Raw genomic sequence first — 20,996 nt, forward strand, 5'->3', positions numbered from 1 at the left:
GAGACATCGGCTGAGTATCAATAATTCATTGTCTTTTAATTGTGTTTTTACCTTTAAATGTCAGATGGTATCTTAAGAAGAATGCAAGTGATATTAGAGTTGTAAGATCAGTGGGCCACAGACGGTCCCAGCAGGACTTCATTCCACAGTCTTCAGTGCATCTTCACTGTTATTTTTATTTCATGTTGTGATGAGAAAAGAAAGTAAAGACTCTTGGTGAAACATGTTGATCTCAAAAGAAAATATATTGTCCAATTGCTTTATTTTACGGTTTGGATCAACCTAGATGATTTGCTAACATTTCCATATTGTTATCTATTTGTATTTTTTTGTAAGTTTGATGCCGTTTCTTAAAAAAACATGCAAATAGATGGACGTCGGAGCTGTAAATCTTTGACACAAATACATGCATTTGTTTTTATTCACAAAACCAGCCCATAATTCTAATCCAATACAAACATTGCTGCTCTTTTTTAAAAGATGTCGCTACTGGCAATGCCATGAAAAAACAAAAACAAAAGTTATTTCTTTCAGTGCGTTCAATTGAGCCGAGCAAGTGCTGTAGAGGGCTCTTTATATAATCAGACCTGTACACTGAGAACACAACAATCTGACAATCCGTAATATAATGTCACATCACTTGACATAACAGATCCCTATGAAACGTGATGTCACGTGATATTACACGATGTGATATGATGCAGTCTGGCATAATATGACAGAAGGCTGCCAGTACAGTAAAACAGAAAAAACTAAATGTTACTATAGGTTTGGAGCTTCCAGTAGTAGCAACCCTAGAGAAACAATGGCATTTTTATGTTTCAATTACACTGTCGCTGGATTAGGGTTTTTCATAATGCATATTTGTTCTTGTTCAATTCAGAAAACTAGATTTGTATATTTCTGAATATTTACTTTTCCCTTGAAAGACAGACATTGATCAGTTTTCAAAACTATAAATTTAAATCAAACTAAAAACAAAGGAAAACAATCATAAAATACAGAGTTTTTAAGTAAGAACAATGGTCCTAAATTACAATAGTGCTTTCCAATAGCCACTAATTTTAAAATATAGCCATAAAATGTACATTCTCTACACAAGTATCTTTCCACACGTGAACAACATTAACACCAAACACTGAAATTTTGTTGATTGTCCACACTAAGTCCGCCATTTCTGTTTGTCAATGAACAGTTCCCATGTCTAAGCCACAGAAAAAATCTGCTGGAAAAATGGACAAAAGGTACCAAAATGGAAACATATAAAAGGGAATGAAAGTTGCCATAAATATTTTTATTTATGTTTAATTTTTGGTTCAAGGAATAAGTAGGTGCATCCATTACTCGTTTGATTCATTTTGTATTGTTGCTCTATTGTTCTGTATCTTGTGATTATGTTTTTTTCATATTTGTCTAGTGTTTCTCTCTTTTTTCATGTAGTTTGTGTTTTTCAGCCAGTGTTGGTGCCCGAGAAGATGATCCAAGCAAGAGTTGGCATTGCACTTGATGACAGAGCTTTGGGTGGAGTTCAGAGGTCACATTCCTACTGGAACCACCGGAACGCTGCTCCCGTCGGCAGCATCACCTTCTTAGATAAAGAAAAAGAGAGATGGGGAAAGAAAAATGGGGTGTACTTATTAGAGAGTAAAATATGGATAACAAAAGCAAACCAATTTAAAAAATATATAGACAGATGTTTATTAAAGCTGAAGTGTGTAATTTCTGCATCCGTAGTGTCGCCAAATGGAATTGCAAAATTAAAAATTAAATGTAACTTTTCCCAAACACTCCCCCAATCTTCCGTTTGTTGGCAAAAACAGATAGGCCTGCCCCCATTCAAGCCATTGTTTGAGCCAATGTTGCTGTGCCAGGCTGTTCGGGATGCTTAAATTAAGAGAGCAATGTTTTGACAGTGCTACAGAGCCACAGTGTTTACACTTTTCAGGAAAATCAACCAATAAATTGCTTACTAATAATTCAGTCATGACAACTCTTGGACTAATATATTTTAAAGATGTTTATCAATGGATATGATAGTTAATAGGTTTTGTATTGGCAGACAATAACTGCTTACGCTTCTGCTAAAGCACATCTAGACCTGTGGTTCTGGGGAGGAGGAGGGTAAGTGCGAGAAAAGCTCTCATTACTTATGCTATAGTGGGACCAGCTTGCTACTAACTGAGGTAAGACTATTTAAATGTTGTGAAAACAAGTTTTTGGCTACCAAAATTGCATAGGAATAACCTATCCGTTGCACTATAGAGTTTCCTGACTAAACTTAAAGCTGAAGTATGTAATTTGTGCAACACTACTACCACTGACCAGAATTGCAAAAATAAAGAATGTTTTCAAAAAACTTTCTGAATATGCCCCTTGCCTGCAGTTGTACAAGCAGTCAGATAGTCCTGCCCAAACTCTCACCATTCTTTGAGTAACATTGTTGGGATGGGTCTAAGTAGGTTGCTCAAAACAAACAGATATTTTTATAGCGCCATAGAGACACAGTGTTTACAGTTTTCAAGAAAATTAAATAACTTATTGTTGTCTGTACAAATTAAATTGGAATAAGATTTTACCCCATAAAAAAGTTTTAAAGCAACTAAACTAAAATTATATTTCATTCTCAATTTCATTCGACTATCCACAGAAGTATTCTAGTCAAAGAACAGATTAAGCATAGATGAATTCACAGACTTTTTGGTCATGCATCCTTTTGCTCTCCCTTCTCTGCAGATGTGTGATTCCTTTAATTCCTCCCTTTTTCCTTCCCATTCTGTCTTTCCTACCCCCTCCTCCTCTTCAGCCATGGGCCATGGCCCTGGCTCCACGTGAAACCCGATACGCCACATTCATTATTTAGTCACCACGCAGTCACGTCGAGCGCCCACCACACTGCTCTCGCTTGTAATGCTTTCTCTGTCTTTACATCTCTGTGTCTCTTTCTTTCTCTCTGTATTCTTTCAGTGTCTTTCAGTTGGAGTCTGCAGTGGGATTCAGGTGGGCTCTGAGACTAGGCTAGGTGAGGAATGGCAAGAAGCAGTATGAGGCAATGTTGATTTTGAGGGGGGACTGAAGCTCAGGCAATGCTTGAGTGCAACGCTACTGCGGCACAGAATCTCACACATTTGCCAGCACTGGCCCAGGCCTTGGGCGGCCAACACATCCCCACTCACATGATCACACACACACACACACACACTAGCCCACACACTCACACAATAACTTTCAAGCATTCCTGAAAAAGACTGAGATAAAGATACTTAATTAAAAACAATGGTGAAAATGGTGAAAACCTTAAATTAATGTTCAACTAGCAGCATTTGGGGCCTAAAGTTTATTACCACAAATCATAATTTTGACTCGTCCCTCCTTATTAAAAATAAAGCAAAAATCATGGTTACAGAAAGGCACTTAAAATGGAAATGAATGGGGCTAGTCCATAAGTGTTAAAATGCACACTGTTTTAAAAGTGTAGCCACAAGACATAAACATAATACGTGTTAAAGGGGTCATATAATGCCATTTTTGTACAAGTTAATATGGATCTTTAGGGTCTAAATGAAAACTTTGTAATATACTTTTATTAAAAATTCTCATTAGTATTTTAAGAAAACACTAATTTTACCTGCTCAAAAACAGCTCTGTTTTCAGCACGCCGTTTCAGTGCATATGACTTTAAATGATAATGAGCTTTGGTCACCCCGCCCCTCCGTTCTGGGGGCATTTTTGACACAACGCACGTGGAGTGTTGCCTTGACAGCAGTTGAGGGTATATTTTGGAGAGAGAATGGCAGCGGGAGTCTCTGAGGACACATCTGTAGTGCAACCATACCAATTTGAACCGGAGTCGGACCCGGAACAAGACGACGGCCCCGAAGAAGTTCGACAATTAAGGCTCGAACAGGACGTTTCTGAATGGTTGGTTAACGTAATGTCACTTTGATCTATTTTTGTATGTACTGGCAGTGTAGAGTAGTGAGATACAAACGCTATGTGTTTAACGTTACTGATGTATGTTCGTTGACAGATTTATGTTGAAAAACTTTTTTTTGTTAAATGTAGGCTTGTCAGTGATGCGTAACGTTATCTCAGTGTTAGGTACAACTATCGTGGCTGAAACTAAACTTAGTGTTACCATGTTAACTGTAACACCTGCGTACACAGTTTTTAATAACACAATAACCATAACGCGTTGTTCATTATAAATGTGGGATTATGAATTATATTGAGAACGTCGTAACGTTATGGAAAACATGCCGTAATGTACCCTGAGTGTAAACATTAGCCACATTCATTGTGAAGCGTGCACGTGATTTACAAAGATTAATATAAAGGTTAATAAAACGTTACACTTACTTCTTCTGGAGGTGCAGAGGGAATATAAATAGTTGGTACCGAATCATGTTTCAGCAGCAGCTTCTTAGCAAAACCAGCTTTATACTGACCCTCGTTTATAAAGCAGTCTGGTGAAAAATGATTCGCGCAAACATGAACGCATTGACGTTGCTCATGGGGAATATTCCCATCGTAAACAAAACTCAGACACTGCGTCTTCAGCGGTTCAGATTTAGGAACATCAAAATGACTGCTGTGTTCGTTATTACACCGAAGAACAGAACACCACAATCGCTTAGGAGCCATTCTGCTCCAGTGTATCAACAATGATGACGGACTATGATTGACAGCTCGGCTCACGAGGCAGGGGATTTGAGGCAGGGAAAATATATAAGGAGATTAAAACAAAAACACTGGATGGATTTTTATCATAATAGGATGGTTGTGTACAGGCACAGCCAACACACATTTCAGTACAATCAACTTGAAAAAGTGCATGTACCATTATATGACCCCTTTAACATGATTTTAGTGTGATTAAATCAAGTATTCACCGCTGTTCCAACATCTGACCAGATTTCAGGGTTTAACTATGGAGCCAAATCAATCTCATTAATAATTCACGCACAAAAAACGATTCACACATGCGTAGACAATTTCACATGCGTGAAACCTAATTCACGTACACAAAAAAAAAATTCACGTGCGTGAAATAAAATATATTCACAAAAAGCTATTCACATGCGCAAAATAAAAGTATGCATACGTAAAATACATTTTACAAACGCAAAACATACTTCATAGATATACAACTAGTCGCAAAAAGTTTCGAATGTTTAAAATGTACGAGTGTATCCATGAATCTGAATGTGCAAATCGTCATTCACGTGTGAATCACCTCTGATTTGTGTGTGTGTGTTTGAGACTTTCCTGCAGTGTTGCCAACTATTTTCAATGGAAAGTAGCTAAAGCCTGCTCGAAAAGTAGCTAAATGTCGCCAGATGACGTCATGCGTCATTAGCATATTAATGACGTCATCGCGTCGTATTTGCATTCTGCCTAATTTGTCGGTACTGTAGCCTACTTCAGTTTATAATAACGGTTGTCTCCCCTAAACCGTGCTCATACTGTTTTTATATAAGTATATAGCCGAATGTCCAGTAAAACGGTTCTCAATTACATATTTTCTGTTAGACAACGGAACGGAACTTAGCTAACGTTACATGTTTATGAGTTTGAAGAAGGTTTATTGTTGTGTTTGGATAAGTAAAATGTATAGAGTCTGTAAATATACGATCTGAAGTCGGAGAGTTCAGAAACGGAACCGGAATGAACTAAAACTCTGATTAATAGTGAATATAAGCTCATGCCAAGAAAAAACGGTCAAATTAAATGTTTTGAATTAAAACAAAGGAGAAGGCAGCTGCTATGTGATCACTGATTGGTTCCTGCTAACACAGCGTACACATGCGCAGCTCATTCATGTCTATGTCCGCTGGCGTGCAGTCAACAGAATGTGCTGCTCCTCTCAGCCGCTCACTGAACAGAGCAGACGCAGCGGGGAAGTAAGACCTCACGCTTGCAGTACTGGCGATATTTGGAATTTGGAAAGTTGCTAAGGTTTGTCCAAAAAGTCGCTAGATTTGTCGCTAGTCGCTTTTTTGAAAAAATGTCGCTAAAGGGGTCTGAAAAGTCACTAAAAATAGCGACAAAGTCGCTAAGTTGGCAACAATGCTTTCCTGGCAGAGATCTCTTCCCACCTGGGTCTGTCGTACTCTTTAGCCAATCAGATGCGAGCTTAACCAATCATATCATAAGCCACTGATTCTGCGCACCTTTTGCGCAATATGGATTAATTAGAACGGAAATGAAGCCTTTACATCAGTAATCCAGCATGGCAAACGAAGAAAGGGAAGTATTTTTTTTTTGTGCTGCTATTGTTATTATTATTATTATTGTTGTTGTTGTTTTTATTATTAGAGTCACACATACATATTCAGATTTTTTTCTCAGTATTAGTTAACTGCCTATTTTATTTATTCAATAAAATATGTTTTCAGTCACAATACATTATTGTCCAAAAACATTTTACATCACTTACCAGTGCTTCCCTTCTTCGTTCGCCATGCTGAATTACTGATGTAAAGGCTTCATTTCCTACCGCTGGAGTTTTAAATATTAATAAAACTATTTGTTCCTTACTACAATAAGACATTGTCACTATGCCAAACTGTTTATTGGAATAGACTGGTGGAAGGTTTATTATGGAAGGCCATCTGGGCTTTACCAAACAAATATTTATTAGGAAATAAAGTTAAGGAAATAACTTTCAAAATCTTACACCGATACTACCCATAATATTTTTCTTGTTAAATTTAAAAAGGATATTTATTTGAACTGTTCTTTGTGCAATACATTGCCTTAGACTTTGTTTCATCTATTTTGGCATTGTGCTCATGTAAGGACATTTTTGAAAGATTTGACCAGATTTATAATTGATAATATTGAACCCACTTTTTAATTATGTTTAGATAATGTTATATTTGGTTTTACTAATATCCCCTCAAATAAAAGGAAAGAATACTATATTATAAATTAAATTTTAATTTTTGCTAAATTTCATATACATAAATGTAAGTACAGTAAATTCCAACCTTTGTTTTTGGTTCTTGAAAAAGAAATTCAAATATATATAAAGACTAGTTTTCATTCACATAATAAGAAAGCAATTAAAACTGTTTCTATATGTGAGTCCTTCAATATATTTACATGATGTTTAGCCTTCGCCCTTGGCTTTATTGTTTTTCTCTTTATATATGTAGTATTGTAGTTTTGACTGTACATTGACTTTGTTTGTTTGAATTCCGTTAATTTCCGTTCTAATTAATCCATATTGCGCAAAAGGTGCGCAGAATCAGTGGCTTATGATATGATTGGTTAAGCTCGCATCTGATTGGCTAAAGAGTACGACAGACCCACGTGGGAAGAGATCTTTGCCAGGAAAGTCTCAAAAACACACACACAAATCAGAGGTGATTCACACGTGAATGACGATTTGCACATTCAGATTCATGGATACACTCGTACATTTTAAACATTCGAAAATTTTTGCGACTAGTTGTATATCTATGAAGTATGTTTTGCGTTTGTAAAATGTATTTTACGTATGCATACTTTTATTTTGCGCATGTGAATAGCTTTTTGTGAATATATTTTTTTTTTCACGCACGTGAATTTTTTTTTTTTGTGTACGTGAATTAGGTTTCACGCATGTGAAATTGTCTACGCATGTGTGAATCGTTCAGTGTTATTGTATGTCATCATAACAAACAATTTGTAATATTCAATATAACTTTAAACAGATTAGGTTAGAAAGTGATTTTATCACACTAAAATCATGATACACGTATAATGTTAACATCTTGTTGCTATACTTTTGAACTCAGAATAGATCTGCATACACTCTTGAAAAAGACACCAGATTTTCAGCAATAATTTTATTTTACTATTTGGGAGGTTACAAAAAACATATATTCTAGTAGAGGACAGTTAACAGAACAAAGCCCAATATTTACAACAATTAAGTACCTTTTACAAGACTCGCGTCAGGGCTTCATCACACCTCTCAACAACAACTTTGACCTTCATGTGAAAAGCTATGAAGAAAGCATCACTGATGGGCGATTTCATGAGTTTGCTGAGTAACAAGTAATGATGTATCTTGCTTTGCACAGAATCAGTATCTCTTTCATTTTGTTTTGATTTTCGTTTGGACACCGCCGACGTAATGATATGTCATGCAAATTGTCCAGTAATCATTGACTCATTGCAGAAGCAAACTAGGTCAAAGTTTAAAACTGAAATTTGAGCATTGCAGTACATCGCTTGCAACATATCGATGGGGGTAATGCTGTAGCTTGACGCTTTGCTCAATAGAGTTACTTGCGTTGGGGATGGTTGACACGAATCATGTGATGGGGCTTTACAACAATCAACTGTTGCAGCTAAGTTCAAGTATATGTTGCGTGTAGTCTGTATATGGAAGCAGTTTAATCTTACTGGGCCTTTCTGGGAGAGAATTTGAAAAGAGCGTTCTTTGAAATATTTTGTGAGCTGTTCTCTGTTATTTTAGTGTAAAGCTGTATCAATCTGTGGTGTACTAATGTAAAAATGACAATGGTACAAAGGCGCTTTCCTGTTCAGTATTTATAATAATTAACTATTTTTCTTATTTTAACACTTTACAATACATTAGCTAATGCATTAAGCATCATGAACTAACAATAATCAATTATTATTTTTTCAAGCATTTACTTTTTAATGTTAGTTAAGTGGTTGACCGATATATGTTTTTTAATGGCCGGATGCTGATATCCAGAGAACAGTGTTGACAAATAAAGTTCTTCTGAACCCAAACGATTGATTATTTTTTAGAAACAAAACAATACTTATATACTTTTTAACTTCAAATGTTCGCTTCCATACATCACTGTGATGCACGCTCATAAGAGGGATGACGTAATGAGTACATTCACTTGCATTGTTTAAAGGAGGAGGCCTGAAATGAAATCCTAAAAATATTTAATTCTGTATTTCGATGAAGCAAGAAACTCAGATACATCTTGGATGGCCTGAGGGTGAGGATTATCAGCAAATTTTCATTTTTGTGTGAACTACGGGGGCTGGGAGAAAGCGAGCTTTATCAGTATCCCACATCTAGACCAGGTCCAGCCACAGATGTCGTTCCTGGACCACAAGGGTGGCCATCGCCTGTCCGAGCGTCCGCGCTGCGATCTTTGTGGCCTGGAGGGCGAGGTCACTTGCTGAGCGCAGTTCCTGCAGCACATCAGGATCAGGACTACCCAAGTGCAGTTCTTTAAGTACCTTGGCCTGGGGGGTTTGCAGGATGGCCGTGGCATGCAGAGTGTAACGGGCCCGTCTGGTGGCGCTGTAGGCTTTGGACGCCAGGGACGACATCATCCTACAGGCCTGGGTGGGGAGTACTGGGCGATTCTGCCAGGTGGCCACGTTTTCCCCTTTGTCCACTTGGGGGACGTCCGTGTACCCGTGGGCCGCCCTGCCGTCGAGGGAAGTGAGAACAGACAAGCAAGGAGGTCGGTTTCAGGCAGTAAAATGTGCCCTCCAAGACTTAGTCAGCTCGTCATGCACTTCCGGGAAGAAATTAACCGAGGGGGGGCGTGGCTGTGAATGGCACCCTGATTTGTGGGACATGCAAATTCTGTTCGCGAATTTGGCATTGGCCTTTTTCATATTCAGATGTATCCGAGGCTCTCGAAATAAGCCTCTTGTGTCACTACAGTCGACACAATGTTGAGGGAGTGACAGAAGGGGAAAGTGCTATATAAATAAACTTGCCTAGCCTTGAAAAGAAATTCAAATTATATTTGTATTTTCTTTGAGACAGCACAAAAAAGAAAGAGAAGATGACTGAAACAGGCAATGCAGACATAGTGTTTGTTTTGGATTGTGTGAACTTTAAAAATACATATAACTTTTAAAACCAAAAATTATAAATATTTTGGGCCTTTATCACATTTCAATTCAGTGCCTTTACTAAATTATTAAAGGTCCATAGAGGACCATTATATTTCTGACCTCAATACCCCTGACCCCCCACCCCAAAAATGGTTTGGTCCCCCCATTGTTCAAGACATGGTTATGGCCTTGACATTATCCAAGATTAATAAATGCTTTAAAATTATTGTTCATTGTTAGTTCATGTTAACTAATGTTAACAAATGGAACCTAATTGTAAAGTGTTACCATAAAGTTTATACATAAGTTATACAAGGGAATGTCTGAAAGGGATAGAATATAAAAACTTTAAATGGCACCCAAAGATGGCTGTGTTCCACAGATTAAAGCAATTCATACAGGTTTAGAATGGAGTAAATGTAATGTAAATGTAAATTTTTGGGTAAACTAACCATTTAAAAGTCAAAAACGAATCATTTTTATTTTGTGTGTTTCACAACACACATCGTTTCAAAGCAGTTTACAGAAGATCAGGCATTAACTGACGTCATCATTGTGTAATTAGTTTGATAAAAAATGATTTTGAATTGTGTTTAAAAATAAGTAATTCAATAATAATTGTATTTAGAAACCCAGTGAGCAAGCCGAAGGCGACTGTTGCAAGGAACACAAAACTCCACAAGATTTTGGTTAATGGAGTAAAAATAATCATAGGAGAAACCAGACTCACTTTGGGGGCCAGTTCTCCTCTGGCTAACATCATGAATATAATGTAAATATTAATTATTTATGTATAGTGCAAGTCATGGTTTAAAATTATTAAACTAAGTAAGTGTTAAGGGTCAGTGTTTTAACATAGATTTGGTAAGAACTGTAAGATTAATGACTAATGTCTTTGAAGTTCATCCTGTAATAACAGCAGAAGTTCACATAGATGTCCTTTGTTAGTTGGCTGATGAAGGCTTTTGTTGGCAATTAATTGTTAGTCTATGTATTCCATTATAAGAGTGTAGTCCATCATTAGACCAAGGTGAAGCAGGCAGAGATCAGTGAGGTGTGTGCGGCTGGTAATTTCGGTGAGGTCTATCCTAAGGCCAAGGTTCAGGCAATGGCATTTGATGTATCCCATTCATGGAAGCAATGCAAGTAATATACAGAGTAGGTTCAAATCTGGACCATTTGAAACCGAAACACTTCACACTTCTGCTTAATTTTGACTCCTCAATGAAAATGTGATTAAATGCTGTTTTATTTCAAACTGTGCACTCAAACATAGTTATGAAACAATGCAACAAGCCAACTCCAGACCACATGTGAAATTCAAAAGCAAAAGCATTGTGGGTGTGTCATACAAACAATACCCTGAGAATTCACTGGTTGTGACCTTTGCCTTCTGACAACCCTACTAGAAGTGACCTTAACGCCCAACCCTCTATTATAAGACTAACCCACAGGCGACCACTATGACACCTGACCCATGACCTTTCAACCTAAATCTGTAAAAACAGTGGACGTTGACAAAGGGGTTTCTTTGCGCTTTCAAGGTCATTGTTTCTGCAAGGTGTCAACCAACAGATCCACCATCTTAATCTGTTTATTGATTTTCCTTTGAATAAGTTACTGCTCCTCTCTGCCGAGGGTTCAGTTTCCACAGAGGAGCACTGGCTCTATGTTACTGACCTATGTGGACGAGAGAGAGCACAGTTGCACATCTGCCATTCGCTCTAATAGCCTGTGGTAAAAAGTGTGGGTTTAGGCTGATTTTAAAGGGATAGTTCACCCAAAAATGAAAATTATGTAATTATTTACTCACCCTCATGTTGTTCCAAACCCATATGACTTTCTTCTATGGAAGATACATTCTGATGCTGCTTTTTCCCATACAATGAAAGTGAATGGTAAATTAGGCTAACATTCTGTCTTTTGAGTTTCATGGAAGAAAGAAAGTCATGTGCTAAAATTCGCTTGATTTGTCCAGAAATGTAAAATATTTACAGAGTGGTGTTTCAGTTTTCTCTCCCTCAGTTCTCATATTGCTGATCTCTGTGCCTTTATGTTCATATACTCTGAGCTACAGTGTATTTTCAGTCATATGGTGATGGTCCTTCCCGATCTGCCTGTTGCTGTCCATGCCTTTATGCCTCTGCTGCATGCAGTCCTGCTGTATTCTGTACCTTCACTGTGTGAATGTGTGTGTGTGTGTGTGTGTGTGTGTGTGTGTGTGTGTGTGTGTGTGTGTGTGTGTGTGTGTGTGTGTGTGTGTGTGTGTGTGTGTGTCAGATGGAGGTGCAAGATGACAACTTCTCTCTGTGTCTGCATGCCAAGAGGAGACCATCTCCCCTTATTCAGAGCACTGATACCACTCATCTCAAATAAACCCCACTCTTTCCAACGCCGATCTCAGGAGACACATACATGTTTACATTGCTATCTAAATGAGGACATTTAGTTTTAAATGTTTTAAACTTGGAAATAAACAGTTGGATGTAAATCAAAGAAAAAATACAATGACATGGCCCCACCACTTTTTAAATGGCTTTTGTCAGTTAAGTGACTAATGCAGAAGAAACATTGCCAGTTCTTGTGCAGGAGTTTCCATTTCATTTGTGTGTGTTATAAGTGGTGATCCGGCACAGGAATGAGTTATTTTGAATGTTATGATGACTGCTCATTGCGGCTGTTGAGTGACAGTTTACAGCGGCGATGTTCTCTCATGCACACAGACGTGTGCTCTACTTGCTTCGCTTTTCCACAGCTCACGCTCTTGTCTAGTTAAAAGCAAAATGCAAACAGATGTGTCCCGATTAATTACTGTATATGCAGTACATCCACTGATGTACAAATGTAATGTTGTATTTTTTTTTATTAAAAGTTATACTATGGTGAATTAGAACCAGAAACTCCTTGTACTAGAGGCAAAAACTTTACAAAAAGACTGCTCAGTCAATGTGTGTAGCCAGTGTGTAGCTAGGAGCTTATACACGTTTATTTCCTTGCTTCCGTTGATGCACTCAAGATGCTCTTTGAAACATTTTCAAATAATGCTGGAAGAAAATGGATTATCAGGTTTTGCACAAACTTGTGATGTCCATGCAACTCAAGTGTATGCTGTCATTAAAGCAAATGGTGGATATGCATCATGATAAGAAATTCGGACTTTTATCATTTTGTTTCAATATAGAGCACGAATCATATCAATTTAGTGTATGAAATGTATAGATTATTTTGACTGTGGTTTCATTGTGCTTTTTGTCTTTTTTGGAGCTTGACAGGCCACTATTCTATTTCATTATGTGATGAAAAGCTGAAAATTTATGATTTTTTTTTTTTTAAATGTTTCCTTTTGTGTTTCACGGAAGGAAGAATGTCATACAGGTTTGGGGTGACATTAGGTAAAAAATTACAGAATTTTAATTTTTGTGTAAACTATCCCTTTATTATCAAGTAACATGCATTATAGACACAATAATAAATAGTACATTTTTTTTGTCTATTTTTGCTGCATGCACAAACACTGCTTGTCCAATCTGATTAGAGGACCAGAACGAATGGTTGACATATATGATAGAACATCTCAGGTTAGGAGTGAGCGGCTGTGCAGTAAGCCTTACGCTCTTATTCACCAATGCACGTTTTACTTCCATTCAAGCGCAGGCTTCCTAAAATAATTCCCCACATCTCCACTCAGCGAGGTGTGCAGGGCAAAGGCCTTGACGGTCTGCACACTACCTCCCCCTCTGTCTCTCGCCCCTCTTTTTATGGGTGTCTAAGTGATGCTAGCAATGCTCCGTGAAAGCCTCAAACCACCTAGTGCTGCAGGATCACTCCCTCACTGTTCCACGTTCCCTCACTATTAAACACGTACACAGACAAAGCACTGCACTAATACTGTTACCGTGCACAAACCTGTACTATACAACCATCAAACACAAACTTGATTATCAATTTAAATCAAGTGAAGGAAACTGTAATGTTGTGTTGTGGATGCTGGAGTTCCTAACAGATTTATATGCTATTGTACTCATAAAGTTGATTCAAATTTAGAAGATATGCACATAAAGTATGGGAATATGGACAAAGAATTGATACCCAATAAAAACTCACTAGAATGAAAATGTCCCTCCCCCTAATACCACCTGCCTCTGACTAGACATAGCAACTCATAGTTCATGGCTGTGACGTAAACTAAATTCTACTGGCTATTTAAAAAAAAAAAGGGGGAATCCTTTGACATTTCCTGGCCCAAATTGTTTCAAAAGTAAATGCATTAACACAAGAAAGAAAACTGCGCTTGTCAAGCGATTTCATGGTGTCTTTAACCAGCAAGACCGCTTTGATCAACCAGTTTCATGCTGGTCGACCAGTTTCACCAGAAAAGGTTTGCTGTTTAGACTGTTTGGCATCCCATTTACCATGAATTAGTACATAATGCCTGGTGGACACTACACGACTTAAGCTTGTCTCCTTTGATGTTTTGAGTCGGCGAATGGTCTGCGGAGAGAAGTCTTGGATCTCACGAAGAAAGATCTTGTTTTGTGCGCAATACTGCGACAGGCCAAGACAAGTCTCAGACGCTTCAACTGTTTTCAAAACTGCCTGATATCTAGATATCTTGTTGTCATGTGTGCGCACTGTACCGACGAGCAAGAGATCACAATGAGCCACAGCCAATGAAATAGAGAGAGAGCGCAAGAGAAGGGCAGGGTATTAGGAATACCACATCTTCCAACCCTCTGCCTTTATTATTTTAATCTGTTTTTCTAAAATGTTTCCTTTTGCAAATAGCAAAATGGGCATGAGCCATTCTTTCATGTTTGTTGAAAGAGGAAAGCAAGGTATTGGGTAGGAGACAAAATAACAAGATAACAAGCGGTTTTCTTTCTTGTCTTAAACTTTTTTGTGCTTTTTTATCATTCAGTAAAACACAGACATAATGATTGATGTATGTCCTAATGAAATCAAATAATCTCTCCACGAAATCCGAACACAAGTGGTCAAAAGAGATGACCAGGTGTAACGGAGATGTCTCGCTTGTACATTTGTGATCAGATCACCCAAAACTCATCTTAATACCATTACACATGGTCTCAGTCTGGGACGAATGGTCGAGTAGTTGATACACTACAGTCCTGAAGTGACACACCAGCATGACAAAAAACCTGGATGCCGACTGCAAGTCATGTAGTGTACACTTGGCTTAAGAAGCACTGAGCCCTATACAAACCAAATGCCAACACCTACAGTAAGTACTTTCTCATTCTCCTCTCATAACAAGTGACATTTTGCTGAGTGTGCAGATTTTAAAAGTAAAGGTCAACCCAAACGCCAATATGATGTAGTATGATGTTTAGGAGTGTGAATGTGCCAATACTTTCTAAAATATCATGCTGGCATGATTTATAGTTTCCTCCAACAAGTTTTTGCGGTCGTAGTAATGACCTAGTGTGAATAAAGACAAATAATCATACTTATAAACTCCAATAAATCAGAGTTTTGTTGCTTTTAGTCCATGTGTGTAAGCTTTGAGGTCATTTATCTACTAGTGCACTCCTAAACATTGACAAAATTCCCTTTTAACAGAAATGCACATTTACAATTTAGTCTTTCTTTTCTGGAAAAACGGACCAAACAAATATGAGTTTTTTGTGCAGTCAAATGTTCTTTAGAATGAGTACGTCTCTCTCCCTGCAACTGACCAGCAAGTAGCATTCCTTCGATATGTCCCATCCAAACTTCCTGTTTCAATAGAAAATATGTCAACACAGGATAAAAAATACTTCACTCTACAAGCCATTTCATGGGGTAAAATGCATAACTAGCTAATTAGGCCCTTCATAATTATGTTACCTATATGGTAGCATAGTATAACTTGGTAGCCACTGTACACACAAAATCTAGCAATGTAACTTCAAATTAAAATTCACAAATATGAATCAATGTGCTCTATTTGGTTTTCAAAATGCTGCTCCAACTCCATCCAGAAGCGATAAAACAGCAGGTGCAGCACATCTAAGACCCTTAACACAAAACTGCTCCCATAATGGTAGGCGCTCGAATTAACATCTATTTAAGAAACCATAAACCGGCTGCGCTTTATGTTTTAGTCACATTGTAATCACCGGGGCTCCCCGAGACACCATCAGACGTGACCTTGCTTGACTCCATACAGACTGGACAGCTAGCTGAGAAGACTTGGCATGAAATTAACAAACCATTTTTAATGACTGAAATTTTAACGACACGGCATCAGCCTGCCATTATTATTCTTACTGATAGTGTTTTATTGATGATTCTCTAATCGGCAAACAAAACAATAAGAAACAATTTATTTAAAGGTTTTATTTGTGTGTGGAAGACATCAAATTCAAAATGGAAAAATCAGAAACCTTTCCCTCACTAAATATAGCAGGCATTAATCGAAAGAACACTTGCAACATTTGCACTTCAACACAGAGCCTTCAATCTAATTTCAAGGTGAAGTGTGCAGAGACAACTATACAGATAGTAAGACGGCAAGTAAGGCTATGTGGTGCAATTAAAACATAGATGTTTGTTTGAGCGTCATGAACAGCCTGACTGTTCACACCAAATACATTTTTCACAATTGAACAACAAGGATTTAGACGCGGTGTCAAGTTGAAAAAAAAAACTTCAACAGTTAAAAACCTGTCTCAGGATACCTGTGTTTTCGTAGTGCTGCGTCTAGCTTTTTTTTAGACTGAGGACATATTTTGGTGTGAACGGCCCCTAACACAGCAACATTGGTTTATCCAGTGGTGGGTTTATCCATTTGTCCAACCAACCCCAGTGTTTGGGTCTTCATTTAGCAATTCCATTTAGTGTCGCCAGTCTCACAGAAATTGCACACTTCACCTTTAATAATTTGTCTACTAATAAGACATAAGCAATAGTAAGAGAGTATACCATCAGTCATTCAGAGAGAAAAACTAAACACAAATGAAGAGATTGTTCTCTGAAACTGTTTTTTTCTTCTTCTTTTTTTCAAGCAAACAGTGCTTGGATACAGGCCATGCTGTAAATTCTGCAAAATAATCAAGAATCTCAATGTATGTCAAGCTCTAGCATTGAAAATAAGAGTGTATTTAGAGATTCAGAATGTTCATTTGCTTCACAATTGATTCATTCGCAGAAGGATTTTAAATGTGATCAATTTTTGCAGATGTGTTTTGTACAACAAACAACAGCAGTGGAGACATAGTAAGACATCAAAGTATTTACATATACTGTATATTAAGACAAGGATTTGTAATGTGCCTTAATTGTAATGGTAAACTATTGATAGCATCTGCCATTTCGACTTGTCCTTATTTGTAAAAACTAAGAAAAATGTGTTGACAGAAATCCACTTTCAGTGGAAGTCTATTGGGCAACTGATGCCCCATACATTGTCCCATAGACTTCCATTGAAAGCATATTTCTATCGTTGTAAGTGCATTTCAACACATAGTTTGTTTGATTTTACAAACTGAGGGATGCATCTAATTAATTTTTTGAAGTAATCAACAGATGCTTGTTTGTAATACAGCATTACAATGACAAGCATAGTATTTCCAAGTGATTTAAAGATGAAGATCTTGAGACAGATACAGACTGATGATCTTAAAAGTTGGATTTCTGAACACTCCATAAACAATTTTTTTTTTTATGACAATAGCAAAATGTCCCTAAAATACTTATATGTAATCTTTGTCAAATTCGAATGTAAAATTCATCAGGCATAATTCGAATACTACTGATATTTAGGGATTTGCACTATCAGATCAACTTGGGATGACCTCTGCAAGAAGTTTGGAGGACCATCAACCCACACTGGTGAAAGAGAGGAGGGGGTGGAGCGTTCGTCACTGACACCTGGCGCTCCAGATGACAGCCCTGTAGCCAGATGGACCATGCCGTTCAAAAAAACACAAAAACATACACAAATATGTACACATCATGCCCACTTCCAGTTGAAACATTCCAATGGACTGATGTACGCATGAATTAAACCTCCTTGATCCAATTCTTGATCACATTTAAAGAACCTGCACCGTTAACAAAACCAGCATCTCTCAGCAAAACCCAATCTGTTGAATGAAGGGACCCATAAAAGGGGCTTTACTGGAGAACATCATGTCTCAGAGGAGTGTCCTAGTACAGTGTCACAGAGGCAGGATGTGGGAAGAGTGACGTGATGCTGCGGTGGGGGGTAGATTAGAACAAACCCCATGGTGCATGTCTGCCCGTCTCTCCCTCCCCCACCACTGTCAGTGCCACCTGTCATCCCCAAAGCCTCATCTCCCTGCCTAACCCTCAGCAGATGTCCTCAAAACACTAAAATGTATATGTACACTTTTGGACACTTAAAGGAATAGTTCACTTCAAATCATTTTCTCAGCCTTCAGTTTTCTTCCATTAAAATGCTAATTTATGAATGTTATTGCATTAGATAACAAAATATCACAACAATGTGTCTGCTTACAAATTATCTCTTCTCAGAAATAACTTTTTTTAGTAATTGCTTTTAACCAACAGGTGTCAAGGTGATTTTAGTGTGTGTATGAAGTCAGTTACCCTCAAGTTCACACAGATGTTCTAGCAGAGTAACCACATGTGGGATTTGTTCAACTCACATTTGACAACCAGAAAGTGCCACAAACTTCTTTTTGAGAAATGTTTTGCTTGAAAATTGTGCTTGTGCTATCTTTCTTTAAAATAAATACCACTTTATTTGATATTTTGTTATTTAATGAAGATATTCATACATTTATATATGTAGTTTAAGTGTCCAAATACTTTGTGGGGCCAATGTATAAAGTTCACCACAATTTGCACCAATGAAGTTTTGCAAAGTTATTGTGTTTTCTGATCCTGGCCAAAACACATTCAGCTTCTTTTGTATTTTATATGGCATCTAATTGAACTCATACACAACAAGAATTTTCCCTGGTAAAATGTCACAGAGTCTCAGTTTACCTCCAGTGCAGCAGACGGTTTCTTCTTGAGCTCCTCGCACTTGCGGAACTTGCAGATCTGGTGGCCCGTCTTGCGGTTCCGGCAACTGCTGCACTGCTCACAGTTAATCCTGCGCCGGCAAGGTTGGCACATGCCACAGCGTTTCCTTTTCTTCTTCCCAGAGCTAATGGCGGAGGCCAGGTCGCTTTGCACAGGGTACTCCGTCAAGCCAGCCATGTGCAGTGCACTGTCAGTGAGGAAGACTCCAGCGGGCGTCATGATGAAGAGGCCGGGATTAAAGGGGAAGCCTCCGCCCATGCCGTATGGGAAGTCTGTGTGACCTCCGACTGTGTCGGCCACCGCTGCTCCCTCCAGGTCAACTGATCCCACCTCGCCCCCTAGCCCTCCCATACCCACTCCCATGCCCCCTGGCAGAAGCATGTGCTCCATGCCTGCCCGCTTAAGCAGTGCAGCTGCCTGGGCAAAGTGCAACAGGCCGTTCTGTCCCTCCAGCACCTGTTCCAAGGTCCGGTCCAGCTTGCTCGGCACCAAGGCCGAGGCGGAAGGTAGCTGTTGCTGCTGCTGCTGGGCGGGCCGGGGCTTGTCCGCGTGGCTCTTGGCCTGGCCGTTGTGTTTCAGTCCGTTGGCAGTCTGGGGATGGGCGATAGTGTATTGTGAGAGGGTGCGAGACCTCTTTAGGCTCTTGCTGAGGGGCTCGCTGATGATGCCGCTCCGGTTGCGCCGTTCAACGACTGGGCTGTCCTCCCGGCAGATGCGCTTGTCCAGGTCCTGGTCCTTGTCCTGGGCCTTGGGTGTACGGCTGCCCTCCGACTGTCCGCCAGACATGGTCCAGCCCGGGGTGTATGCGTGGGAAGGGGGGCAGGGTTGGGGAGGGGACGGGGGCTGACAAGGGAGGAGCCAGGCAGCGCTTTCAGTCTGGTCAGTACCCAGGTAAGGGTGGAGCCTCCCCTTAATGAGCAAACTGGTGAGCCAATGGCAGGCAGACCCCAATGCCCTTGGCTCTAGACTTCAGCCCTCATCCACATCTTTCCAACCTGTAAACTGAGACACAAAGACAGAAGCAGAGAGAAAGATGTTTAAAATGTGTTTAAAATAGACCTTGACAACAAAAAAAGTAGATAGAGCAGCGATTCGGGCCTTTCTCTCACATGGTTCAAACATTTTATTGAGTGCTGTACTGATGCCCCTACTGTGCCTGAGAAATCAATATGTACATTTATCTTCAAACAGAATGTAGAAGGAGTGAAGTAAAAATGAGAAGTGAACTGCGGCGTAGCCAGACACCTAGACAAAAAAACAGTAGCAATAACAAACAAATGAAAAAACTGAACCATATAATCATGTTTGTACACAATTAGCAGTTATCCAAGGCACAATGGTTTACGTTTACTGCAAAAGAAAAGGGCTGAGTCACCTCACACTAGGTAAAGCAGACAGAACAATGCCTCAATGCAGGAACCAATTAACCTCCTTTTAATGATCACTGTTCATGGATGGATACAATTAAGAGATTGATGTAAATAATCATTATTCATTTGGTCACAAAAACATTTAATGTGAGGATTAGACTAAAAGAATTTTAAAAGTTTGTGCTTTTATAACAAACTTTAAGTTCAATGACCCATGTCATTGCTGATTAAAATATTTTAAAGATTTGTAAGGCTAGGTAATGATACCATTTCACCGATTTGTTTTGATTCCGGTTCATTTTACATCGAACCAGAAACCGTCAGATTATCAGTTATGTGCCTTAGCCCACTACGCCACCACTAGTGCCAATAACGAGATCGCCACGCAAGTCACTTTTTCTTTAAAAAAACATGTTTATGCATTTTAAAGTAATTGCAGACTTCAGTTCAATGCTTCTGAACTTCTGTGATTTCACATGTGCAACCAGATCACCTGTCAGATAATTAATTTAATTCATGTGTTATCTGAGTGTCCTGCAGTTACAGTAAGAGCGTACAGTACGTGAGCATTCTGTCAGCATGACATCCTGAACTGACATAATTGTTTAGAAAATTTAAATTGACCTGTTGTAAATCATTTACTGAAACATGACAGAACACCGCTTAATGACTAGACACATATTTTACCTCATGACAGAATCGATGCACTAAAAACTCAACTTGTTTTTATTGGTTGTCCCCCGTCTACAACAGAGACATCCACAAACACCCACACACAAC

The 20,996-nt window shown here is 38.7% G+C and overlaps 1 protein-coding gene across 4 annotated transcripts in view; it reads right to left on the minus strand.

Annotated features, from left to right (window-relative positions):
* Positions 1–210: 210 nt before the first annotated feature.
* The window catches only part of LOC127628250 (CXXC-type zinc finger protein 5-like), a 33,674-nt gene continuing 12,888 nt past the window's right edge, over positions 211–20,996 (minus strand). For 3 of the 4 annotated variants that reach the window (XM_052105033.1, XM_052105032.1, XM_052105034.1), the window contains exons 2-3: positions 18,808–19,848; positions 211–1,588 (exon numbers count right to left, since the gene is read on the minus strand). In XM_052105033.1, coding sequence (XP_051960993.1) covers positions 1,544–1,588; positions 18,808–19,632 — 870 coding nt within the window. In that variant the 5' untranslated portion in view covers positions 19,633–19,848 and the 3' untranslated portion in view covers positions 211–1,543. The remainder of the gene's footprint in view (positions 1,589–18,807; positions 19,849–20,996) is intronic. The other variant, XM_052105035.1, reaches the window with a different exon arrangement.

The sequence above is a fragment of the Xyrauchen texanus genome, chromosome 34 (genome assembly GCF_025860055.1).
Source record: "Xyrauchen texanus isolate HMW12.3.18 chromosome 34, RBS_HiC_50CHRs, whole genome shotgun sequence".
In the NCBI taxonomy this organism is placed as follows: domain Eukaryota; kingdom Metazoa; phylum Chordata; class Actinopteri; order Cypriniformes; family Catostomidae; genus Xyrauchen; species Xyrauchen texanus.